At 38.2% G+C, this 27698-nt stretch overlaps 1 protein-coding gene across 2 annotated transcripts in view; it reads right to left on the bottom strand.

Annotated features, from left to right (window-relative positions):
• Positions 1 to 27698, bottom strand: part of LOC100470940 (catenin alpha-2) — a 270640-nt gene that overhangs the window by 219671 nt on the left and 23271 nt on the right. For both annotated transcript variants that reach the window (XM_034659447.1, XM_034659448.1), the window contains exon 2: positions 23078 to 23230. In XM_034659447.1, the coding sequence (XP_034515338.1) occupies positions 23078 to 23230 (153 nt within the window). The remainder of the gene's footprint in view (positions 1 to 23077; positions 23231 to 27698) is intronic.

Raw genomic sequence — 27698 nt, 5'->3', positions numbered from 1 at the left:
ACAAGTTTCGACTACAACTTCTCAATGATTATTAATTAGAACCCTGAATGAAGAATTGAGAATTCCAACATTGATAGGTGGCCTAAAGGAGATTTCATGGGCTTGTCAAAATCCTGGGGAGACAGAACGTTAGATACACTGAATGAGGCTATTAGCAGTTACAGTTGCTAGTTAAGAGGGAAATGTAAATTGGTCATATAGGTCACCATTTGCCTTTAGAGTTTATTGGATGTTTAACTGAAACAAAGCAAGACATTAAGTATAGCTATTTACTGCCTTTCCCACTCCTCCATCTCCTAAGGAGGCAAGTTGCTTCGATATGGAGATGCACTGATAGGCAAAGATGAAGAATTGAAGAAGCCTTGGATAAGTAGGAGGTGGAAATAAAGATACAGAGGGTTAGAAGAGAGAAGGAAGGGAAGTGGGGAAGAAGGTTGTAAGGGTTGGGGTTCTGAATATAATAGGAGCTAATACTTCATGAGAACTTGGTATGTGTCAGGTCCGAAATGTTTGTCACATATAAGCTACTTACCCTCATAAGCACTCCAATATTATTTTTATTCTACAGATGAGCAAACTGCTTTACAGAGTTTAAGTAACTTAGGGACAGCCCAGCTAACAAGTGTTAGAACCAATTTTCAAACTAGGCAATTGGAATTCCACATCTGCCACTGGTCACTCAATATGCCATATTAGCAGAGACTGGAGTGGTAGCACGAAAGAAGGAAATGTGAGGAAAGGAAGAGTTTACTAAAGAGAATTTTTAAAGCAAATTTGGCTATAAAAGCCCTTTTTCTCCCTTATATACCCTTAGTTAAAACTTCAGTACAGATCCATGCTTGTCTCCAAAGCTTTTTGAGCCAGACCTATGCTTCTTTTGGGATATGTGACCCATATAGAGACTGGTCTTAAAGCTAGATCAAGACAGTTCACTCATATTCAGGTTACAAATACAAATATAAACCACTTGTCATTGTTTTTGCAGATTGAGGATTCAGTCATTTTCATTTATTTTTGGAACTTCCCTAACGGCCTGAGTTTATTTATTTATTTTTAAAGATTTTATTTATTTATTGAGAGAGAGAGAGAGAGAGAGCACAAGCAGGGGGGAGGAGCAGAGAGAGAGGGAGAAGCAGACTCCCTGTTGAGCAGGGAGCCCGATGTGGGGCTCGATCCCAGGAATCTGGGATTTTGACCTGAACCAAAGGCAGATGCTTAACTGAGTGAGCCACCCAGGTACCCCCAAGGCCTGAATTTAAACATAGATATCTAGTACAGCCACTCTGGAAAACAGTATAGAGGTTCCTCATAAAGTTAAAAATACAGCTACCTTATGACCCAGCAATTGCACTACTGGGTATTAATCCAAAAGATACAAATATAGTGATTCAAAAGGGCACATGCACCCCAGTATTTATAGCAGCAAGGTCCACAATAGCCAAAATATGGAAGGAGCCCAGATGTCCACTGGTGGATGAATCGATGAAAAAGATGTGGTATATATATGGAGTAATGGAACATTACTCAGCCATCAAAAAATTAAAACTTATCATTTGCAACAACGTGGATGGAACTAGAGGCTATTATGCCTAGGGAAATAAGTCAGTCAGGGAAAGACAAATATCATGATTTCATTCATATGTGGAATTTGAGAAACAAAACATATGAACATAGGGGAAAGGAGGGAAAATAATTATAATATAAATAATATATAATATAATATATAATAAGAATTTGATTTATGATGAAATCAGAGAGGGAGACAAACCATAACAGACTCTTAACCACAAGAAACAAACTGAGGGTTGCTGGAGGGGATGTGGGTGGGGGGATGGGGTTACTGGGCTATGGGCATTAAGGACGGTACTTGATGTAATAAGCACTGGGTGCAACTGATGAATCACTAAACTCTACCTCTGGAACTATCAATCAATCAATCAATCAATCAATCAATCAATCTAGGATCCCCCATCCCTACTGTGACTACAGACAGGTAAGCAGCCTCATTGTAAAAAAAGGCAGAACTAGCTAAGTCCATGTCTGCCTGATCTACCATCCACAAGGTCTGATCTTTAGTTTCTGCCCTAGGGAAAGGGCTCACATGGGCATCTCTAGCTCCTGACTGAGTTCCCTATCTCTTGCTTCTCCTCTTTCATCTTTTCTTTTCTTTTTTTTTCTTTCTTTCTTTCTTTCTTTTTTTTTTTTTTGGAGACAGAAAGAGAGAGAGAATGAGCAGGGGGAGGGGGAGGGGCAGAGGCAGAGAGAGAGGCAGGCTCCCCTATACATGGGGATTCCCATGCAGGGTTCAATCCCAGAACCCTGGGATCATGACCTGAGCCAAGGGCAGACGCTTAACTAACTGAGCCACCCAGGGGCCCCCTCTTTCATCTTTTCTGATCCTTAGACTCAACTTATTTCTTGTGTGATCTTTGACATACATTTGGCCTTCCAGTTCTGTCTCCATTTCTTTTTTTTTTTTTTTTTTTTTTTTTAAAATTTTTTTTATCACGCCCTGAGCCGAAGGCAGCCTCCCAACGACTGCGCTACCCAGGCGCCCCCTGTCTCCATTTCTTAACTAAGCCCATCACTCAGCTAACCTGTAGTATTTGTCAGATTTTTCTACCCACACAAGCCCTTCTTAGGAGCTACAGATCCCAATATCTTGGAATTACATCACAGAAGTCATGTAGACAAGGGAACAGAGTGTTGTCTATGGTACAGAATTGTAATTTTTTTAAAGTTTTATCACTGAAACATAAAACTCTTTTTTTTCAAACAAACATGAGCTTCTGAGAAAAATCAGTTCACCATTAATGCACATTCAGTGTACTCTCAACAAAACTGTCTTTCCCATCTGTGTCAACCTTCAATTTCATCTCTTTAACTTCAAATCTTGGAACAAATTGGTCTTCCCTTCTCTTTCCTGAAAAATGGAGAACTTCATAAGAAGAATGAGGTATCCAGCCAGAGCAGCCAAAAGAACACCTCACCAAAAAGCAAAAAAGCAACTTCTCCAATACATTTTTTTTTAAGTCTCAGGATATATAGAAGTTTCAAAATGGTACCTATTGTGCTAATTCTTATACAAGTTACAAATATTCTGGCCCTTTCTCCTTCCAGTTACAGGAGAGGATTTAATTCTGTAAGTACTTAAAAATAGGTCTGTTCAGATAAACTTTCTCTAGTCGACAGAATGCTAGGGGAAGCACGTGCTACTTCCAAGTGGAAGCATTACTTTCCCCTCAGCTACAAATACTGGCATGTATCAGCCACAAATATTGGCCACTCCATCAGTCTGAGTCCTAAGAAGGAACAAGGGCTGCCAAATAACCCTAGAACTCTTGATGGACATGTAGGAGGAAGGAAAATTAGACCTATGCTATTCTAAGGCACTGACAATGAGGGTTATTTATTACCACAAGATTACCTAGCCTGTTCTACCCTACCTACTAAAGTAATTTGAGATCACAAGATAGAATGTGAAATCACAGGATAAAAGGCTTTCCTCAAAGGGATATCAGATATGGTTTTATAGCATTTAGGCCACAAATTCACCAAAGTGTTCTTTTTGCTGCTCAGAGTAGACACCTAACTCCCCTTTTGAAGTTCTATTTTCCCTTCTTTATCCTTCACCAACAGTAAGGAGCTAGGTGTTCAATGGCATATAATAAATCCCTTAAGCAATAATCTTAGGGACAAAGAGAAGTACTAACTTTCTATCAGTATGTGAGTGGTCTTATGCCCAAATATTCATGTGGGCATCTTATAAGGAATGTCAATCAGCCCATGATGGCCATGATTTCAGTATTGATAAAGACATTTCTTATTTCTTTAAATCTAAGATCTCCATAAAAAGTTGGGAAGTGCCTATCCTAAAAAGGCAATGATAAAATGGAATTCATCCCTGGGATGCAAGGGAGGTTCAACATATGCGAATCAATAAATGTGATACACATTGACAGAATGAAGGATAAAATCATATGACTTTATAGTTTTTCAATAAAAGCAAAAAAAAAGTGTCTTAAAAAACTGAACATCTTTTCATGATAAAAACATTCTACAGATTAGGTATAAAAGGAATGTACCTCATCATGTTAAAGTCATATTTGACAAGCCCACAGCTAACATGATACTCAATGGTAAAAATTTAAAAGCCTTTCCTTTAAGATCAGGAACAAGAGAAATCTGCCTACTTATACCAGTTCTATTCAACATAGCACTGGACCTCCTAGCCATAGCAATTAGTAAAGAAAATAAATAAATAAAAAAGATTTGAAAGGAAGAAGTAAAATTGTCTGCAGATGATATGATCTTATATACAGAAAATCCTAAAGACTTCACACATACTCAAAACTGTTAGAACTACTAAATGAATTCAGTAAAGCTGCAGAATACAAAATCAACCTACAAAAATCAGTTGCATTTCTATATCACTATCAGTGAGCTAACAGAAAATGAAATCAATAAATCAATCTCAATTACAAGAGCGCCAAAAACAATAAAATACTAAGGAGTAAGTTTAACCAAGGAAGTGAAAAACCTATACACTGAAAACTATAGCACATTGACAGAAAAAAACTGAAGACAGATAAATAGAAAGACATCCTGTGTTCATGGGTTGAAAGAGTGAATATTGTGAAGATGCCCATACTACCCAAAGCAATCTACAGAATCAAAACAATTTCTATCAAAATTCCAAAGGCATTTTTTCACATAAAAATATCCTAAAACTTGAACTATAAAGACCCCAAATAGCCAAAGCAATCTTGAGATAGAAGAAAAATGGAGGCATCATACTTTCTGATTTCAAGCCACGTTACAAAGCTATAGGAATCAAAACAGTTGCTATTAGCATAAAACAGACACATGGACCAGTGGAACAGAACAGAGAGCCCAGAAATAAACATCAATCCATGCATATAACATCAACTAATTTTTTACAAGGGTACCAAAAACACACAATAGGAAAAGGATAGTCACTTTAATAAATGGTGTTGGGAAAACTAGATATCCACATGCAAAACAATAAAACTTGAACCCTTATCTTACAATGGTCACAAAAACTAACTTGAAGTGGATTGAAGACTTCATTGTGAGACCTGAAACCATATAACTCCCAGAAGAAAACAGGAAAAAGTTCCTTGCCATTGGTCTTGGCAATGATTCCTTGGATAAGACACCACATGTGCAGGCAACAAAGGCTAAAAGAAACAAGTGGAACTGCATTAAGCTGAAAAGCTTTTGCACTGCAAAGGAAACAAACAGTAAATTGAAAGGCAACCTACAGAATGGGAAAAAACATTTGTAACCATCTATCTGGTGAGGGGTGGACATCCAAAATATATAAAGGAACTCATACAACTTAATAGAAGAAAACAAATAATCAAATATTTTTTTAATGAGTTAAGGACCTGAACAAATATTTTTCCAAAGAAAATAAAAAGATGACCAAAAGGTAAATGCAAAGGTGCTCAATATTACTCATCATCAGGGAAATGCAAATCAAATCCACAATGAGATATAATCCCTCACCTGTTAGAATGGTTATTATCAAAAAGGCAAGACATAAGTGCTGGAGAGGATGTGGAGAAAAGGAAACATTTGTACACTGCTAGTGTGAGTGTAAACTGATATAGCCACTATAGAAAACACTACTGAGCTTCCCCCAAAAGTTAAAAATATAACTAACATATAACATAGCAATCCCACTCTGGGTATATCTGAGAGAAATGAAATCAGTATCTCAAAAGACATAGCTGCACCTCAATGTTCATTGCATCATTATTCATAATAGCCAAGACATGGAAACAACTTAAGTGTCTTTTGATGAATGAATAAAGAAAATGTATTTATAAGTGAATATATATATACATATGTACATATAATATATGGAAAAATGTATATATGTGATTCAGCTACAAAAGAGAAGGGAATTCTCCCATTTGCAATAACATGGGTAAAACTAGAAGATATTATACTAAGAGAAAAAACAATCAGGGAAAGACAAAAACTACACGGCATCACTTACTTGTGGACAAAAACTACACGGCATCACTTACTTGTGGAATCTAAAAAGGGCCAATTTCATAGAAACCTGAGAATAGAATGGTAATTGCTAGTGACTGGGGGAGGGGAAGATGGGGCACAAAGTTTCAGTTACAGGATAAGTTCTGAGGATCTAATGTACAACATGATGACTATACTTAATAGTATATAGTATTGTATACTTGAAAGTTGCTGGGAGTAGGTTTTAAGGATTCTCGCCAAAAAAAAAAAAAGTTAACTATGTGAGCTGATGGATGTGTTCATTATGTTGATCTTACCATTCCACAATGTGTATGTATATCCATTGCGCTGTACATTTTAAATACACTCAATTCCATTTGTCAATCATTCCTCAATAAAGTTGGACCAAAAAAAAAAAAAAGACATTGCCATTTCCTGTTTACCAGGACTCTGAGAGAAGAGGATTGGTTTTCTGCTAGCTCCATGTTGCCATGTTTTACAAGTACCGAGGCCCATTGTTGTTTTTAATCACTCTATGATTGTTAAGGCTTCTAAGAAAATATTTTCAGGCTGTTTGGGTTAGTATGATATGACCAATGTCCACATGGAAGGAAGGCACTGTGGATACATTGCTAAACACCAAACTCACTCTTTTCCAGACTTTGCTCAACTGTCATTTTCTCACCTTAGTCCCTTCTGACAACTCAAATTAAAATCACAACCCCCATCCCTAATCTCCATTAGTTCTCTTCATCTGCTCCTTCCATAGCACTTGCCACCTTCTAATTAGTGAGTCAGTCACATATTTATTTTGTCAATCATTTATTGTCTGTCTTCTATAGTTAGAATTAAGTTCCCCAAGGGTAGAGATTTCTGTTTTGTTCATGGACACATCTCACATGTTCAGAACAGTATCTGGTATGTAGTAGGTACTCAGTTAATACTGGCTGAGTGGAAATAAAATTGGGATGGTGGAAATTTGACTATACAATCACGTCTCTTACCAACTAGCAGTATGGCATCTCTTGGGAAAGCAATTTGCCTTATCTTCCTCACTGGACTGTTCCAAGAATCAAATGCATAGTGATGAAAGTGTTTTTGAAAAATATAAAAACATAAAATATTAAAATATTAAAATGCCATACAAACACTAGATGTCATTGTCAAGCACAGCTGCATACAATGCTTCATTTATTCACATAATTTCCACCTTTTTTGCAAATATCTTAACATTAAAATGCATTGGTAGAAAGAAAAATAAATTGATGATGAATTTTTCCTGACTGCCTTTGTTGCTAAGGTAAATCACTAGTTTATAATAAGATACCCTGGCTGCAGTTGATGCAGCTGGCAACAGGCCCTAAAGTAGTCAAGGAATTATTTAGACTTGGAAGAGTCTAGCTTATAATTACATGATATATTCAATATCATTATTTTCCTCACTTCCCACCCCTACTGTGTTCACTCATATACTTTTCAGTGAATATTTTATTATCAAAAACAGAAAGGGATTTTTAAAAATACAAATCCTCAAACAGCAGTGGCAACAGGCTGGATCAGAGGATGGTAGTTGTTCAGGCTAGGAAGTGATATTCCCAGATGGAGGACAGGAAGCTGTGGTCAGTACAACACCCACCCTTCACCTCTCTGTGAGCCCTTTCAGCTAACAGGGTCTTGTGTAGGTTTGTCGCTGTTTAGAACACACCTTCAGAGGGGATCTTTCAGATTGCAAGTTGAGTACCTTAACATGGATGGGTAAGAAGTGTGTGATGGCAGGGAGCACATAGTGCCTTCATGGGTTAGCAGTTAGCGATGAATCCTGGGAGGAAAAAATACAGGTGTTGGCGAATAAATTATAGAAGAGTGAAGACCTCACACAAGTCTCTTTCCAATGCATTAGAAATGGACAGTATGAAGAATACCAAGAATATCATGACTGACCATAGTAGTCCAAATCGGACTTAAGTGTTGCAGGAACTTCTTAAGGCAGTCAGGCATGCCCTAAAGGTTAAGGACTTTTTTAAAATATGTAAAAATATCTTCCAGAGAAAAAGAATTAGTGACAACTGAGAGCACTAGAAAATTCACCTTTGAGGTAGGCAATTATTGGCTTAAACAGCAAGTAAAACCTGAAACATAAATCCTTCAAAACAGATCTGAAAGTAAATATTTCTGCCCATTTTTCTCCTAAAGAAAGCCAAATGCTATCTTTTATGGACTGATTCATGTCCCCCAAATTCATATGTTGAAGCCCTAACTTCTAGTACCTCAGACTGTGGCTGTTTTGGGGGACAGGATCCTTAAATACATGATTAAGTTACTGGTAGAGTGGGCCCTAAACCAATCTGACTGGTGTCCTTATGAGAAGAGGAAATTTAGACACACAAGGAAACACCAGGGATGTGCACACACAGAGGAAAGACTGAGGACACGAACAGGTAGCCATCTGCAAGCCCAGGAGAGATGCCTCAGGAGAAACCAAACCTGCCAGCACTTTCCTCTTGGACCTCCAGCCCCAGGAACTGGGAGAAAATAAATTTCTGTTGTTTAAACCACTCAAGTTGTGGTATTTTATTATGGCAGCCCTAGCAAATGAATACAATGCCTACACCTTAGGATTGTCCATTTTATCAAACAGATTTGGAATAAATGCCAGGAAAAAAACTGTCAACTAAATAAATAGATTTGGCAAATAAGCACTGACTTATTACTAATTATGCACCTACTGGACTGCCTTTGACAGGGTAATTTGGAGGCAAATAGTTTTTAGGAAGTTGAATGCTGTGACATTTGAAACTTTATCCATATTTTAGCATTAAAAAAGAATAAAGTTGATTCACAGTGAAGAAATCTAAGTTTCAATACTCTCCTTGTGAATTTATACTTGGACTTTTCAGGGCAAGAAAATCACTTGTACAAACGTCATTGGTACTTTTTGACCGTGAGAAACTATTCAGAATTCTGCGGCAGCCATTTATGGATGGTATTTGAGCAAAAGCTCTTCTTCCAAAACTCTAGTGAAGCAACTGGGACAAAGGCTGAATTGTTTTCATTTTGAGAAAAGCAATTGTTACTCTCAAAAATCCAGGCAAAAATCAAACAAAGAGAATTCACAAAGAGATTCCTCCCTCCCTCAAAAAAAAAAAAAATCAGGGGAAGTAATGGGCAATAATATAACCAGTATTTGTAGAAATGCAAGGCACTAAAATCTACAGATATATTTAATGCCTATTTAAAGGGTTTCTGGTGATAGGAGGACCATGGGGATAAATAACAGAGGTCAAACAGAGTGTATGAAGTCAAAGAGAGGGGGAAATGGTCCTCAAGGCAAAATTCAAGGGCAAAGAAATAGCAAGATTCCAATTTATGAATTGAGCTGCGTCTGGTAGAGCAGTTAGTGGAGGCAACCAGATTCCCTGTCTTCCTGCCCATTAAACCTTCCTCTTCCCAATTTCCCCCAACATGAACCCTTCCAGTCTCCCTTCTTCTGTTTCCCTGAGCTTCGGACCTTGCCATGGCAGCCTGAACCACACCTCTTGCACTGTCCCTAAATGTATTCCCAGTTTCCTCTGCAAGAACGTGACTGGTCCCCAATCCCTAACTGCCCCTTAAAGGAGAGTCCGGCTACGTCTTTGTCAACTCTGCTTAGGAACAGGGATAATTAGGAATGATTCACCCTCCATAGGGGGTAGCAGGGGGCCCACCCAAGCTTCTTCCCCAGATGGGTATAAGGCTAACATGGTAGAGGTCCTCTGATGGGGACAAAGACCTGCCTGGAGTCATGTTTCTAGAATGGGCATGTGAAAGTATACCAATTTGAATGTAAATTGCAAATTTGTTTTTTTGGTTTTTTTTTTTTTTTTTTTTTTTTAAGCTCCATGTAACAGATACTTGAAGGCGCCTACTTGAAAAGACTTGACTTTTTGAGCTACTTGATTATGGGATCAAAACAGTCTCCTTAGCTGGGTGTTGCAGTGGGATAGGTCAAATCACTGCCTATTTTTAGCTTGCAAAACTACTGATCCATAGGAAATTCTGCTGCCCCACTGCCGTTAACAACCTCCAAGCTTCTGTCTCCACATGGAAGCTGTCATAACATTTTACAGAAAATCCGCAACGCCATTCCTCACACAGGCAGTCTGAAGTGCATTTTTGCCCATACATACAGGCTTCAACATCAAAACATCTTGTGTTTTGAAATTAAGTTACAAACCAGCCTTTTTAGAAAATTTAAAATAAGAAAACAAAAAATAAGAAAAACTACGTGGGTGGGTGAGGGGAGCTGGTGGGACTGATGCCTAGGATCCTTCCACATAAACCTGGTAAGGGAATCATTCGCTCAGGACATTTTAGAGATTTGGAAAAATATGTTTGTGTTTTCAGTCTTCCAAGAAAACATTTAGGAAAGATAAATCATGGGCTCCTATTGTTTTAGCATAGAAAGGAGCAACTTGTCAGTCTAAGTAAGAAACTATATTTTGGTGGCAACTGGCATCAAATGAAAATATTGACTCAATTCCCAGGTACTTTGGATATGTGAAATTCACACTCTGTGGCAACTCTAGAATATCTAAATAGGAGGGCAGCAATCTGGTTGGAAAAAGCAGTGGGCACATTTCTGGAAGGTACGTTTGTATTACAGGCAGTTTTTACTTTGCTTTTGTATTAAAGGTCAATTAAAACGTCTTTTTTTCCCCTAAAGATGTTCATATTCTATCTTGCATATGATGGGAAAAAATATTTGTTCTTTAGATCAAAGAATGCACGTCTATGTCTAATATACATACCCACAAACTCACATGATAGAGTGGCTCTGCGGGGCAGAGAATACCTTTTGGAGATTGGAGTGGGATATGCTATAGAATGCCATACCACCTGCTATTCCTTGGCACCATTCACGACTACTGGCTTTCACCAGCAGGCACTAATAAGCTTGCAGAAGGAGAAAAAAAAATGCAAGGTTTTAATTCATATAAATAAATTATATCATAAACAATTTAGCTAATATGTAGGTTTTTCTCTGTGGCAGGCATTGACCTGCAGCCTCTCTTTGGTCCCTGCCTATATAATCACCTAGTTGATTAATAGCCTTTCAAACCTATCTTTCAGACACTGGGTCAGTCACAGATAAAAGCCATGGGAGTATGATAAGTAGTGATGGAATCCATATTTTTGGTTACTTTATGCTCCAAGACAGCTTAGCCACCTACTACACCCCAAGCTTAAGTGGTGTGTTTACTTGAGTCAAGAGGACACCAGTCAACTATTGTAGTGACGTGGTCTTCTCGTAATCCCCAAATTCAGTTTCAATCACAAATGCATTCTAGAACAGGGCAGTTATTTGGGTCTTCCCTTTTCTTAGAATCTGAAATCACAAAAGGTCCTTAGAATACAGAATGTCGGAGATGGACAGGATCTAAATGATGAGGTGCCAGATTCAAAGTACAAGGGTCAGAGGATTACAGTGATTTGATCATTCTCACAGCCGTAGGGTAGATCATTACACTGTCAGAGAAATCGCAGTCAGCAGATGCAAAGGACCCAGTGTTGATTTTTAAGGTACATGTTGAAAGTACATATATGCTGAGCCTCAGGCTGGCCACAGGGCTCTGTAAAGTTAAACTCCACAACCTTCTAAAGCTAATGGAGTAACAGTAATCTGAAAACTTTTTAGTTCAAAAGAGCAATGCCCCAACATACCATCCCTCTCAAACTATGGTTCCAGGCTGGCCAGGGGGCTTTGTGATATAAAAAGCCCTTAGAGCTAACAAAGACTGAACACATGAGCATTGAAGTGTTTTTTTTCCTGGGCAATTAAAAACTTCTTTGTATTAAAAAAAAAACACATCATTTTTAATGGGGCTCAATTTTTTATTTTTTGCACTGAAGGGGTCTGACCTTAATAATGTAAGGTTATACTGCACAGCAAAGTCTCTGAGTTAGCTGGACTAAATAGACATATCTTTAAACAGCTGCAGAAAACACAGCTAAGGAGAATACACAAACACATACATACAGAGAACAGTCACTCCCTACATGGATGATGAAACAATAAAACTCATTATTTAGTAGAACAAAAGACCAAATATCTCCAACCCATCTGCAGCAGTGACACCGAAGGTCACCCTCCAAAGCCTGGTTCGGCAGCATCACCACACATCACAGCCCAGAGCCAGGTCCTTCAGAATCTTTCTGATACACAATATTGCTACTCTTTCTCAACTTTGGAGAGCAGACTAAAAGAATACTAATACGGTGCTGGGTTATGATTTTATTGTGGTGAGGACAAACCCTTAACAAATGTAAAAGGCTAATGACTATAACTACAAATACATATACATGTACAGAAAAGGAGAGGGGTGGGAGGAGGGAATTCTGCCTTTGTCACTCACTCATCGGCTGGTGATTTGGATGACTTTGGTCAGGCTGCTTTTAGTCTCCTTGGGCCTCAGTTTTCTAATCTGCAAAGCTGTGATATTGATGATTAAAGCACCTACTTGTTAAGAGGACTAAGAGAGATAATGTGTGGAAATTACAATAATATCTAGCATAGAGAAGCTAAGTGTTGATTATTTTTCCTCTTCTCCTAGGTAAGGGCAATATAGTTAACTGGCCTCTCTTTTCTGGACATTTCTTCTAAGTGTACTTAACTCACCTTTTAGATGAATTTTAAGGGTAGGTCATGGTGGGACAAGTTTCTACCTAGATGCCAGGAAACCAAGTTTTTGTGGAAATTAATAGTTCATCTTAGATCTGAAAAATAACTGACTTCAAAATATGGCCTTGCACTTCGCATACTGACTGTGTTGTAAAGATAGAAATGTAACCTGGAAGAGTTTACGTTATGTACATAGTTAACTCAAGCAATGCAGTAGACCTTTGACGTGAAATATTTAAAATCTTTAGAATCTACGATTTGCGAGCAACCTTGAAAGTCCATGGCATTTAGCAATTTAAGCAGGCATAAATGATGCAGGCTGTGGAGACAAAGGTTCATGAAGCTAGTAAGTAAGCTTAACTTATGCCCAATACCAGTACCAAAAAGCAGCTTGGATGATCTACTACACTAGGGTGTACAGGAATTCACTTGTGGGCAGTCAAGTGCGGCTCCTCTCTGAGATGTGATTGGAGAGATATGGAACCTGTACAGAAGTAGCTAACGTTTCCAAGCAATTACTTTGGGGCCAGGCACTGTATTAAATATTTACATGAAGGACTGGACTCTATTCTGTATGTACACCTTGGACAAAAGCCTAGGGGCAGTGCTGTACAGTGGTTAACAGCATGGTCTCTGGAGTCTGGGGTACCTGGACTGGTGCATGAATTCTGCCTCTATCTGTATGACATTGGTCAAGTTATTAAGCTTCTTGAAACCTCAGTTTTCTCATCTGTAAAATGGAGTGGAAAAAAAGCAGCTTTTTCATTAGGTTGTCGAAAGCATTAAATAAGGTAATGAGAGCTTACAAAGGAAACCCTAGCCCTATATTTAAATAATTATTAAGAGTTTAAGGTGAATGCTTGAACTTTTTGGTAATGCTTTACTGTGTGCTATAGGAAAAATTATATAATATGGCAGAGTTTAGGAATCGGAATTTGGAAAGGGATGGAATTAACTATACACTTCTTCAAAGACAGAAAAAAAAACACTGTAAGTTTAACATGTGCTTAAGCTGAACAAAATAGCTCTTTATAAAATATTATGATTTGCAGATTTGTTATGGCTCAATTATTTGAGAAATTCCGCTAATTCAGTTCAAATGTACTAATTGGATTGGGGAGGGCAGCATTGAGAAAAAGATGAGAATACTCAGTTTGTACTTAAAAAAAACCATGGATATCCAGTTCTATCAATGTAGTTTCTGATGCAGCTTTTCTTTATTTTCTTTTTGGTTCACAGTTTGAATGAAGACCCTATACTTTGCAAAGCTCTGCTGTATTTATTTAAACCCAAGATATTTGTGTAGGGTTTTCGGGATCACGCCTGTCAAGAAATTGCAGGCAGAGCCAATCAAGAACCAGTCCGAGAGTGTAGGCTATGTTTTTTAAGAGTTCCAGGTGATTTCACTGCTGCAGCATGTCCAAAGGTCATCCCAGACTCCTGTGTGTCTCACAGCCTCACATCCAATACATTGGCTCATCCTTGTAAATATAACCCAAATCTAAGCACTTCTGCCCACACCTGTACGGCCTCTCCTCTAGTCAGAGCAGCAATCCCTTGCTGGATGATTGGATCCTTTTATCTATTCTCCCTTCTACTTTTGTCACTCTGCTATATATTTCCCAGATAGGAGCACAATAATTCTCAAAATGGAAGTCAGATCATGTCATACCTTTGTTCAAAGCCTTCAATAGATTAAAATATCTGAGCAAAGACAGTCTTTACACCCAGCCCTCAATCTCATCTCTGAAATGTCTCCCTTCCGTCTGAGCTGCAAGCACAGTGGTCTCTTTGTTCTTGATCAAACATGCCAAACACACTGCTGCCTTGGGGGTCTTGGCCCTTTCTGTTCCCACAATCCGGAATGTTCTTCCACTTCCTTCAGTTCCCTGCTTAATAGTCATCTCAGGAGACAAGCCTCTTCTGCCCACACATGCCCTCCTTCATCATTCTCTATCCCTCCACTCAGTGTTATTTTGATCTTCAGCACTGAGTTCCACCTTACTTATTGTACATTTATCTCACTTGTTCTCTGTCTTCACCAAAAGAACATATGCCCCATGAAAGCGGGAAGTTTAGCTGGTTTGTTCATGGTTATACGGCCAGCAACTGTCAGCACACGGTGGCCACTCTGTATATTTGTTGCTGAATGAATTTTTCTCAATGAAGTGGAAAGACTGATTGAGAAAAGCAATTTACTCAAGGCTGAAACAGGCAGTCTGTGCTTTCCTGATGATCACATTAGTGATACTAGGATTTGTCCCTTATTTCAAACCTTTCACTTGCTACAGATACAAGTCTTGCCCTGCATGGAGTGCTGCCATCAGTGGTAACTAAGAGAACGAAGTGGAGACTTGAGTTTCCCTTGTGTAACTCATCACTGTTATGGCCCCAATCGTGTTTTACTGGCCAGAACTCACTCCCTCTCCCACATGCTCAGTAACCAAGCATCAGGACAAGTGCATGCTTGTGAGGTGGTGAGCAGGAGAGAAATGACAGCAGAGTTAGGGCCCTACCTCAGGAGAATCATGACGGAGTCCGTTCAACTTCTCCCAAGCCTGCAAACAGCAAGGCCTTTCTACTCAGTAGAAATGGGAGTTCTCCACATTATTCCTTCTTAGATTTGAAATTCCTCCTTTGTAGTAAATTAGGGAACTAAATAAGCACAATGCCTCTTTAGTAACCCCAGAGGCACCTGTTTAGGGACCTGCAGCCGTGCTATTAAAATATATTACCTCAGGGGCCAAAAAGTGGGCAGTATCCCTGGCTGCATTTATTATTTTATTCATTCTTTAGGCAACATTTGTTTACTGAATACCTGCTATGTGCTAGCCACTCAGCCGCATGCTGCAGCATGGTTAGAAATCAATTAGACATGGCCCCTTCTAATCTAGCAGGAGAAATACCATACAGTCGTAGAGCTGGATGTGTGCAAATCCAAAGGAAATAAAGTTCCACAAGAGCAAAAAACACAGGGAACTGATCCCATTTAGGGATATGATGTTCCAGCTGAAAGCTGAACAATGATTAGAAATGAGGGGAAGAGGTAGAATGGGGGAGGGGGTCTGTCAGGAAAGAGACAACACAAACCCAGGCCTGGGGAAGAGGGAGCACCGCCCACCTGACAAGTGAAAGATGGCTTGTGTCATGCTGATACGTTTTGGGGAGTGGGTCAGGACAGGAAGACTAGCCTGGAGACTGAAAAAGGGGCCAGATCCTGCAAGCCTTGCACAGATCTTTAATAGGTTGGTCTTTTGCCTGAGAATAGGAGGAAGTCTCTGAATGGTCTCAGGCAGGGACACTGAATGATTGATTTACATTTTTAAAAGTTCAGACTGGCTGCTGCTGTGTGCAGAAGGGACTGAAGGAGGGCCAGGCAGATGAGAGAGGACTGCCGGGAGGACACTGCAGTCCATCAGACAATAGCATGTGTAGCCTGCATACATAATTTTTTGGTGCTTATGGTCAAGATGTAGGAGGAGAAAGAAGAGAGGCACATTATATAGGAAAGCAATGGAAAGGATAAAACCAGTTTGGAGGTTCTGAAAACAGTTGTATTTATTCTGTATCTCATTTTCCAGATTAGTTTTTATTTCCTTTGCAACAATGCTTCTTTTGCCCTCATTTGCCACTGCTACCCAGACCACATTACTTTGATATTAAGTTGCCATACTTTGCATTCCATTTCTCCAAAAGCCTTGGAAAGGAGGTACAACAGGGGTCCTCTGATCAGCTCCACACACCCTCAGAGTCAGCTCTGCTTTGAAGCCCTTAGCCAAACCTCAGAGGGGATGAGTTAGATGGCTTCTGGAGATGAGGGGAAAAAGCTACATTTAAAAAAATATTCATTTCTACTGGTCATACTTCCTATAGTGGCTGATACTACAGACCACAAAGCATCATAGCAGACCTGTTAAATTCTCTTAATCAACAAACTCTAGTGTAAGTTCACCTCGTCTTTATGAAATGTTACCAACACTGTGGGGAAGAAAACCATATAATTTTACTTGTTAAGGCAATCACGAAAAGCCAAATTAATTTTTTCTGATTCATATTTTGCTAATATTTTATTTGCACTAAAACTGTCCTTGTTACAGATTTTCTAAGGACTACGACATTGTGTTATAGGTTGTGACACCCTCCATTCGTTTCATCACATCCATCTCTGTGAAAAGCAAATACCGAACTGGGAGAAATTGGCCCACAAATATGAGAAAAAAAACATAAAAACTGATGGAAAGTTGAATATAGTATCATGAAACTCGATAACAAAAAAAAAATGTTGAAGAGCTAAAATTGTCACCATTGATTCATAGATTATCTTATGGGTTCATTCATTCTTCATTCAAAATGATCCGATATATAATTCTTACATAATTTTCATTAATGGCAACTCAGAGCCCCATCAGAAGTTCTCCAACAGGGATCCAATGTGCCTTGGGAGGACTGTGAGGTGGGGTTTGGCAGAAGAAGGCACTAAGTGAAGGAACTGCAGGAAGTGGACGAGGCACAAAGATCGTTATTTCAATTCAGTAACAACTGTTCTTATTGATTAACGTATTTCTTTGAAGTATGGAAGCTCAGTATTTCCATTGAAAACGAGATCTCGGACCAAAAATATTAATGAAACAAATAAAATGTCCCCACAAACCTATCTAAACGAGCTCTCTCGGGGATTTCTACTTCTAGCCCTGAAGGAATAGCCAGTAAGAGACCCACTCTCCTTCTAGTACAACTAGAAATGCAGAATAAAAGTCATTTCCTTGAAAGTATGGAACAGCTGCCAAAGGGCTCAAAACCTAGACTAGCTCAAAAAAGAGATGCTCATTTAGGGGAGCCCGACTTTGTGCATTTCACTTTTCTTCCCAGGAATTTGCTAATTCTTAGTGTTGAAAGAAAAACTGAGACACCAGATAGAAGGCAGCTGCTAAGAAGAAGAGAATTGAGAGTTTCCAGCAATCTCATAGGGCTGGAGAGGCAAAAACTGGAGTCTGGGACAGCCAAGGAACCAAAGGACTCATGGAGAAGGGGTGTTAAGGCACTTGATCACAGGATTTTTCTATTAAGGTCTTCTTTTCCATTAAGTTACACATACCAACAAATTAGGGGCATCTGGGTGGCTCAGTTGCTTAACCGTCAGACTCTTGATTTCGGCTCAGATCATGACCTCAGGGTTTGAAATCCAGCTCTGCATAAGCTCTGAGCTGGACTGCTTACGATTCTCTCTCTCTCTGTCCCCCTCCCACTCTCTGTCCCTACCTGCCTGGGTGGGGGGGCGGCGCAGAGAGAGAAGCAAATTAAAAGAATCCAAAAAGCCAAACAAAATTTTCAACCATATCATGATGGTGGGAAAACAAAAACTGGAGAAACTGCTTCATAAATGAGGTAAGATACTTAGTAACAATCCGGTCCTCCGGTTGCACCCCTGGAAGACTATCCCATAGGGCTAAGGTAAAAGAAAGGTAGATTCATCTGTCAAAGACTATAAACCAGCCTCAAGTCATTTCAGTCTTTGGATTGAAATGGTCTATGTCTCTGCTGCCCTTTATTTTTTTATTTTTATTTTTATTTAAATTCCAGTTAGTTCACATACAGTGTAATATTAGTTTCAGGTGTATAATTTAGTGATTCAACACCGGATGCTCTTCACAACTGCTGCCCTTTAGAGAACAGTGAATCCTTTCTGGAGAGAGAAAACACTATCCAGACCCTATCATCTGAATGTGGTGTCTGTCCTCCAAAATTCATATGTTGAAATCCTAATATCCAATATTTTGGTACTAGGAGGTGGAGCCATGGAGACTCTAAGGTCATAAGGATGGTGCCCTCATGAATGGGATTAATGTTCTCAGGAAAGAGACTCCACAGAGATCCCTTACACCTTCCACTACATAAGGACACAGTGAGAAGGCACCAGCTATCAACCAGGAAGAGAGCCTTCACCCGAATTCACCCATTCTGGTGCCTTGATCTTGGACCCTCAACCTCCAGAACTGTAGGAAATAAATTTCCGTTGTTTATAAACTACCCAGTCTGTGGTATTTTCTTATAGCAGCCCAAACAGACTACAACACAGACCCTTTTTACTTCTCCATACAAATGTTGGCCATTTAATAAAAAATTAGCTGACATATAAAAAAGTCCATAATCAAGATAAAAATCAAGTAACAAAAACAGATGCCATAATAAATCTGTCTCCATTTTGGAAGCCTCACAGAGCTCCATAATAACTTACTTAAACAAATTCAAATTCAATTAAATGAAACATGGCATATTCCAGTCATCAATCAAACACCAGCGGTGAATCATAATGAAGATTTTTACTCCATGTTGAATGTTTGATGCCAGACAGCTTTTAAGGCCCAGGCTTCCCCCTTTTCCATCTTACCCCACAACTGAGCAAGCAGGTAAGAAAGCCCACATTTTTTTCCAATGCCAGTAGGGAAGTTTGAACCATTCAAACCCCAACTCCTACATGGAGGTCTCAACTCCAACATGATAAAAACCACACCTACTTTTTCTTCTTTATGTTGAAGCTACTATGGACTATCTTGGGTGCTTGCTCTGCTCTTCCTCAAAAGTCCCTTTTTGTGACTAATCTGTTCATACCCAATTCACAGATGTGCTACATCACCAGTCTCAAAATAAAAGCCATTTTTTTGTGTGTGGCTGGGGAAGAGTTGCCCTCTCTGGGGCAACCACAAAACAGAAACAAAATTGGCCCAAATATTGGAGTTTTTTTATTTGGACTTTAAAAATAACTATGATTAACATATCTTTTTAAAAGAGAGGACCTAATAATGAATTTACTATAGAACCGGACTCAATGAAAAAAAATTAACTAGAGATCAAAAAAATTTTGATCCAATTGATTGAATCCAATAGATCAGTTTCAAGCATATTGGACACAGATGGAAGCAGGATGAATGAGCTGAAAACTAGGTCAATAGAAAATAACCAGATAAAAGCATAGCTTAGGGAAAAATTAAGCCTTAAATGCATACATTACTAAAATAAGAAAGGCTAAAAATCAATGATGTGATTATTTATTTTAGAAAGTCAGAAAAACAGTAAGATATACCAGAAGAAAGCAGAAAAAGTATAAAGATAACAGCATAAATAGATAAAATAGAGAACAAAGAAAATCTGCAAGCCTTAAAGCTGTGTTATTGAAAATATTATTAAATTGATAAATCTCTTGCAAAAGTAATTGAGAAAAAAGAGAGAAGGTACCAGTTAGCACTATAAGGAGTAAAAACTTTTTGTTAAATACTAATGCAGATACAGATTATTTTTAAAAGAATATTACAGATAATTTTATGTCAAACAATTAGAAAATTAAATAAAAATAAAAAATTCTTAGAATGCAACTTATGAAAGCTGACCCAAAAAGAAATAGAAAATTTAAATGGTCTTATGTTTAGTAAAAATAATTGAAAATGCAATTTTAAACCTTTCCTCAAATAAACACCTAGGCTTAGGTTGCTGTATTGGTGAATTCCTTCAACTATTAAAAAGAAATAATAGTAAGTAATGGCAATTTTACCCATTCACTTCCAAAAACTAAAAAGAAAAAATAATTTTCTATTCATTTTTTGAGAGAAAGCATAATTTAGATGCCAACACTTCTGAAGGAGATTAAAGGAGACAAAAGACATATACTTGTCTCAAAATGTGCAGAAAAAATTGTTTGAAACAATTCTATACTCTCAGTGAATGAGTAGTAAGAGAGAACTAAATTAAGCAAATAAAAATATCTGTAAGAAGCCTATAACAAACAATAGAATTAATCGTAACATATCAAAATGTTCCCATGCAGATCTAGAAGTAACAAAATCAATTTCCACAATATTGTACTGAAGGTCCTTGCTAGTGTAATAATGAGAGGAAAAAAACAAGGTAAAAGAATTGGAAAAGAACTACAACTGTCATAATTTGCAGATAGCACGATTGTATATACTGAACATCCAAAAGTAAACAGTCAAACTCCTGGAATTAGTAGGTGAATTATCAAGGTCAATGGACATAAAATCAATATATTAACCAAATATTTCACATTACAGACACAAACAATAAGGCCCAGAAAGATGCCCACTTCTGCACAAATACTTTCAAAATGGTGACTCTCAGCCCAGTGCTCCACCTTTTTTTTTTACATGTATGCATCAGTAATCTAGCACTTGTTTGAGGACATAAGCTACAGAAATTTTTTGATTCCAGTCCTCTCCAATCAAACAGGGGCCAATCCCACATCTCAGTCCCCATATCTCCTAGGCACCAAGATATTCCAAAATGCTGCTGGCTGCAGTGGCCACCCAGGGGTAATGAAGGGAACAACTGAGGGAAGCAAAACAATGATTTTCTGAAACATGGAGTTCTGACTGACCTGAGCTTCTGCTTCTGCCACAAGTTTAGAGTCAAGATCATTCACAGTGACTGGATACCCCCACAGTGAATCCTATAGATGGGATGAGGGGATATGGCATACGGGTCCAGGGTCTATCACAGGAGAAGGGAGAATGAGTAGACATGAGGGCTATTTGGACTCACATTTACACAGGGCATCAAGTTTGTACCATAAGTATTATCTCAAATGAGGTTAGGTACAGGATTACAGAATGACACAAAGAAGACTGGAAGTAGGGTATGTTTATCACAGAACTTTAAACACATGTCCCTTTTTCTGTTCACCATGCCTACAACACACCATTAATTAATGGTTTTTTAATAAATTCTGCAATTATCTTATAAACATTGAAGTTACATAAATGCCATGATCTATCTCAATGTTAATACTACTATTTTATTACATATGAATATTTAAAACTTTTGTAGCATTCATTCAGCATTATTCTTTTCTTCTTCTTTCTCCCCTTCCCCTTCCAACCTTACCCCTCCCCTTTTTATATCTTCTCTTTCTCAAAACAAGGAAGTAGCCAGGGCTTCCAAGATCAATCTTGGGAAGACTCTGGATTCCTCAATGGCCAAGTGAACTGGAACATGTAGGTGGGATGTGAGGAGTGATGCAGGGCTTGCCGTGTAGGTGGAGACAGAGCAAGAGACTGCCTTTAAGTAGGTCTTAAGAGACTGTCTTAATTAAGTAGGTCTATTTTTAGCTACAGACTGGTGTTGCCTCAAGACATTGGGGTTATGAAGGGAAGTTCAAAGGTTTCATTATTGTGGCCTAGAGTTCTGCACACTCAACTGGATGACTGCTGTCATTAGTGACAATGGCTCAGCCTGTGTCCTAGAGGACCAGGGGTTCCCCCTGGGCTTGATGGAGGACTTCCTGCGGGCCTGGTGTTTTTAGCCCCAGAGGCAACAACAGTGTTGGAATAGCCAAAGAGCAAGCTAAGTCGGTGCTTAGGTCTCAGTTAAATCGCAACACAGCCCTATCATTCACTCCAAGAAAAATGGAGAGGATTTCACATTTGATGAACTTATTCAGCGTTTAATTTTGCTATCTGAAGAAAATGAGAAATAATCTATTTTACTCTTAGCTGCATTTAAGTTGCCTGTCATTTTGAGTAATTTCTTTCATCCTAAATTAAAGTGGGGATATACCAGAGTTTTGTTGTGTTTAAGCACTCAGAGCCTAGCCCTGATAACTACTCCCTAAATTTGCCAGGATCTTTTCCCCTTCTAGACTCTTTTCCTCTGGCACACACACAAACACTTCCTATTTAACATCTCTAAGTTTCTGTTCAGTCCCACATCACTAAATCCAACCTTTGCCAAGCTGTTGGTTTTCAGCTCCTAGCTATAAGCAGCTTGGTTACCATTTCACTTTTATTTTCTTTGCCTTAAATAAATATTTTTTCAATATTACATAGCACAGTTCTGCATTTATAAAACAACTCCCACAGGTTTCTCTAACGCATAGAATATACTTAGGACTCTGAACTTGGACTGATCCTATTGTCCCAAAAGCCTTCACCAGGAATCCCAGTATCTCTTTGGGAAAAGTGAAATGCTTTTTTTCACTAATTCATAATGTGGCCAGCTAATCTAGGTTCGGGGGAATGGAGTGGAGAGGGGGATAAGGAAGAAGAAAAGGAAATAGTGTTTAAACCTCCATTTAGCAATTTTAATTCTATTCACTCAAATCAAAGCTGGCATTTAGCACTTTGGAGCATCCCTTCTTCCACTCCTATCTCAGCCTCTACCTATTGTCCAGGAAAATAACCAGACATGTTCCAGAACATGTTTAGAATTGTGGTAGAGAAAGGAGAGAATACTGATAACTTGCCTCCTCTGCAAGTGATAGAAGCATCAGCAGGTAAAAGAAAGATAGGTTCCAAGACTTTATCTCTCCAGGAAAACCAGAGAACGTTACCTACTGAAATTCCAAGAGCCATATGTGGAGATTAAACCCAACAATAAATTCTACTCTTCAGACTTCTCCTGACTTACCTCCACCAGCTTGTTGGCATGCTCACGGAAAACCTGGGCATATTCCTTCACTTCCTTTTCATTCCCACTCTTTGCAGCCTCAATGAGAACTAGCAAAGGGACATTGGTTTCCAAGAAAGAATCAGATATATGATCCATCACTGCTTTCCGAAGCTGCAATAAAAACAAAAACAAAACGCACACAATTAAGGAATAGAAGAATGGTATATTTATGACTCTATTACTCATTTAGCAATATGGATTAAATTACTGCCTGAGAATAAAAAATTTTTCTAAACTATGCCCAGTTCTCATTATCCATGGAAATAATGTTTCAACTCTTTAATTTTCCCAGTGCTTATCATATCAAGGGGAAACAAAGAGAGATGACTGATAGATGCTTCTGAATTAACTGTATTATATGCCAATTTCAAAGTTACATATATGGCCTCTAGTTTGATACATTATAGGCCCTCTCCTATCAAAAGTCTATTTTTCCTCCTTCATTGGCTCAAATGTCTCCCTTCAGGAAGTTTTGAATCATGATACAGCTCAAGGACACAAGACTCAGTTCAAGGTTCTGTAGAAAAAGGAGAAATCTAGGCATCAACCAGCAAGTACGGAGAGCTTTAGATGAAGAGATGGGCCTTGAAGTCACCCCTAAAACCTCACCTTTTTTGCAGTAGCCTGCCCTTTCTACATCCACTGTTTGAATTTGATGGAGGTAGAAACATGAAACCTCTCATAATCTCAAAGTGCTATGATGATATACTTGCAGTGCTCCAGAAAGAAGTACTTAGAATTATTCTTTAAGGTAAGTAAAAATAAACATACCCAAACATCTAACAATGCATAATTACACATCACTTCCACATTGTTAAAAAGGGGAGCAGGGAAACAGCTGCATGAAGAGAAAATGAAATGTACCTGGAAAATCACCTCAGGGCTGCTTCACTCAAAATTGTTAGGATGTATACAGGGAGAAAACACCCAAATAAATGCAGGAGAAGATGGTAAATACTGTGTATGTTTTCCAAACAAGTATACCTGATAATCAGAAGTATGCAGGCAAATCTTTTGGTAGGGTGATACATCCATATTTATTATTGGTCAGAAGAAGGAAAACTTTGAACAAATCTCAGTTCCTTTTTGTGTTAATTACCGTAAAGCATGGATGTGTGTATATGTAACTTAGTTTGGTTTACCTCTGAATTGGGCTTGATATTTCACCAGATCAAATAGATAAAGCCTATGCAAAGTTAGCATTAGTCAGCTACTTATTCGGCAGGGTGTGTTAAACTACAGCTCGGGAATAATGTGGGCTATTGGCGAGCTCATCTATTCCAAATACACACAATGCACCAGGTACTCATGTAAGATCTTAACATATGATTATCATTTAATCCCCAAAACAACATCATAAAATAGCCACTATTCTTATGCCAGTTTTTCAAATAAAGAAAATGGAACTGAGAAATGTTAAATAACTTGTCTGCAATCATAAGGTAGCAAGTGGCAGTGCCCATGGTAAGAAGGTCTGAAGGGGACAGTGTGTAAACACTTGAAAGTGATCTGCCATGGCTGTCTCCCAGGACAGAGTCCCACATGAAGGAGAAACTATTGGGAATATAATCCAAATTGAACTTGACAAGGACAATAGGGGTAAAAGAAAAAGAAGGCCCAGATGAAGTGGGGGAGATGAGCAGAGAGCCAGGCTATCTCACCAATCAAGCCACCATATTTCTTAACATCACACAAAAAAAACAGAAGTGAGAGCTCTGTGAAGCTAGAATAGCTGAGTGCATCAAGCCTCTTTCTAAACTTTCAAGGAGAGTGAGTTCACATAAAAATGAGCAACTTAAAATTATCACGATCAAAACTCATATAAAGTTATTACAAGAAAAATGAGAATAAGGAATATAGTATCATCCTTACACACATTGAAATCATGCCAGAAACATATACCTATAAAACAGATTAAAATTGTAAACTACTATCTCAAATAAATTAAAATACACTAAAAAATGATATAAGATATGAAAAAAGACATAAATTAGAAAAAGAAAAGATTATAGAATGAGGTCATGAAGCTTTTTTTTAAAGATTTTATTTATTCATATGAGATTGAGAGAGAGAAAGAGCAAGCATGAGTGGGTGAGGAGGGTGGGACAGAGGGAGAGAGAAGTAGACACCCCATTGAGCAGGAACCGTGACCTGGGGCTGGATCTCAGGACCCCTAGATCATGACCTGAGCCGAAGTCAGATGCTTAACCAACTGAGCATCCCAGGTGCCCCTAGATCATGAAACTTAAGAAAGAGTTATAAATAAAAGTAAAATCCTTCAAAAAAAAAAAAAGACTAAAGAATGAATAAAAACAATAGCAAATGCCTTAAGAGAAGTCGAAAGAGAAAAGAAGGAAAACATTTTAAAATCCAAAAGAGGTGTGTCTGGGTGGTGTTGTCAGTTAGGCATCAGACTCCTCCTTTCGGCTCAGGTCCTGGGCTCAGGTTGTGATCTCCCGGTCATGAGACCCAGCTCTGAGTCAGACTCCACTTGAGTTTCTCTCTCCTTCCCCCTCTGCCCCTCCCCGGCTCTCTCTCGATCTCTCAAATAAATAAATAAATAAATATTTAAAATAAATAAAATCCAAAAGAAATATTTTTTAAAGATTTTTAAAAATTTGAGAAAAAGTGACAAATGTTGAAGATAGATTAAAAAAAAAACTAATATATGGGTACCAGAGGTCCCTAAAGAAGAAAATCAAAACAAGAAAACAGGAAAGATACTAAGAACTTATAACTCATAAAAACTTTCATATACATATAAACTACATTCTGAAAGGACATATCATGTACCTGAAAAGACTGATGCATAATGTCAAGCAAAATACCTGGATTCCATAAAATAAACAGGAGAGGAAATTTTTGTGCATTTAGGCAAATGGAACACATGACTTATAAAGGAAAGAAAATTAGCTGATCTTCAGATTTTTCAATAGCAAAGCTTTATGCCAGAAGAAAATGAAATACTATAATTTAAGATACTCAAGGAAAGAAAATGTGAGCTAAGAATTTTATAGCCAGCAGGGGCGCCTGGGTGGCTCAGTCATTAAGCATCTGCCTTCGGCTCAGGACATGATCCCGGAGTTCTGGGTTTGGGCCCCACATCAGGCTCTTCTGCTGGGAGTCTGCTTCTTCCTCTCCCACTCCCCCTGCTTGTGTTCCCTCTCTCGCTGGCTCGCTCTCTCTCTGTCAAATAAATAAATAAAATCTTTAAAAAAAAAAAAGAATTTTATAGCCAGCAAAACTGACTTTGAAGAATATAAGGCACAGACAAAATTTGATCAATGTGCAAGAACTCAGAAAATATTGTTCGCATGAGACTTTGTCAGGGAATCTGTTGAGAAGGAACTTTAACAATCAAAATAACTCAAAAATATCAATATGAAACTGACAGTGAGCAGTCAGTGATGGCTGAATGAGTGAGATTATCATATGAAGTAGTTACATGCTCTGGCAATGAAGACATAATACCACACTGTAAAAATGAGGGAAAAAAAAGGGAAGACGATATACAAAAATATTTCAAACGTTTTATGTAATTTTAATTATAGGGGTAATATGAATATTATTGTTCCTACACTATTATATTGAAAGGTAGAATAAAGCAAATGATTACTCGTGAGAATTTATCTCTTATCTCCTTTGTCCTTGTTAATAAGGAGTATTGGTGTAGAAGAAAGAAGATAAAATACAGAAGAGGTTTAGGAAAAACCCTATAATCCTAGATCTGAAGAAGAAATATCAATATGAACACAAGATTTTAAACTAAACACAATTCCCCAGTTCTGTCCAATGAAAAGGCCTAAAAACAATGGCCAGCCCAGTAACAATGGACATTTTGAAATACAGTTTTCCACTAAAACAGACCAGGGCTTCTTGGAGAAATGGTTAGTAGTTTGAGGCTGAAATACAGCAAAAGGCCTAAAATATCCTGTTATGCCAAATAGCAAAGAGCTATTAAAGATTACTAGCATCATGTAAAAATAACTCAGGAGCCACCCACTTGGCCAAAGATTAGAAAATTTGAACTTCACAAAAAATTAAAAATCCAGTGGACTGAAACCCATCAACTGTATTTAAATATATGAGTTTATAATGACTAAAAAAAAAAAAGAAAGAAAGAAAAATTATCTGGTCACCTTTAGAGGATGACAAGGAACCAAATTCATTTCTCTTGAAAGAATCAAGACTATATCTTGCCTTTCCTATATACACTGAAATTCTTCATGAAGAAACTGTCTGTTTATAGACTTCCTCCACTTAAATGAAAAGAAAATGTTAGACTACCACCATTTTGCAACCTTTAATGAATGAAAAAAATCTAGGCAATGAATACCAGTGGTTGAAAATGTTACACACACACGAAAGACACCCAGACACTATGCACCTTCTGAAGAAATGGCACAATCCCAACTACCGTGTTGCCAAAGGGATCAAACCTGAAATGGGTAGAGGCTCTGGATCCCCCGAGTAATTTCTAGAAAATACAGAACAGCCTATGGAACTGCACCACACGTATCTTATCAGCCAAATGCAAACTGTGGAAAACTTACAGTACAAGCCATCCGGGTTCTTCAAC

Source organism: Ailuropoda melanoleuca, chromosome 4 (genome assembly GCF_002007445.2).
Source record: "Ailuropoda melanoleuca isolate Jingjing chromosome 4, ASM200744v2, whole genome shotgun sequence".
NCBI classification, from domain to species: Eukaryota; Metazoa; Chordata; class Mammalia; order Carnivora; family Ursidae; genus Ailuropoda; species Ailuropoda melanoleuca.
Note: the sequence above shows the minus strand (reverse complement) of the source record. Positions and strands in the feature narration are given on the sequence as shown.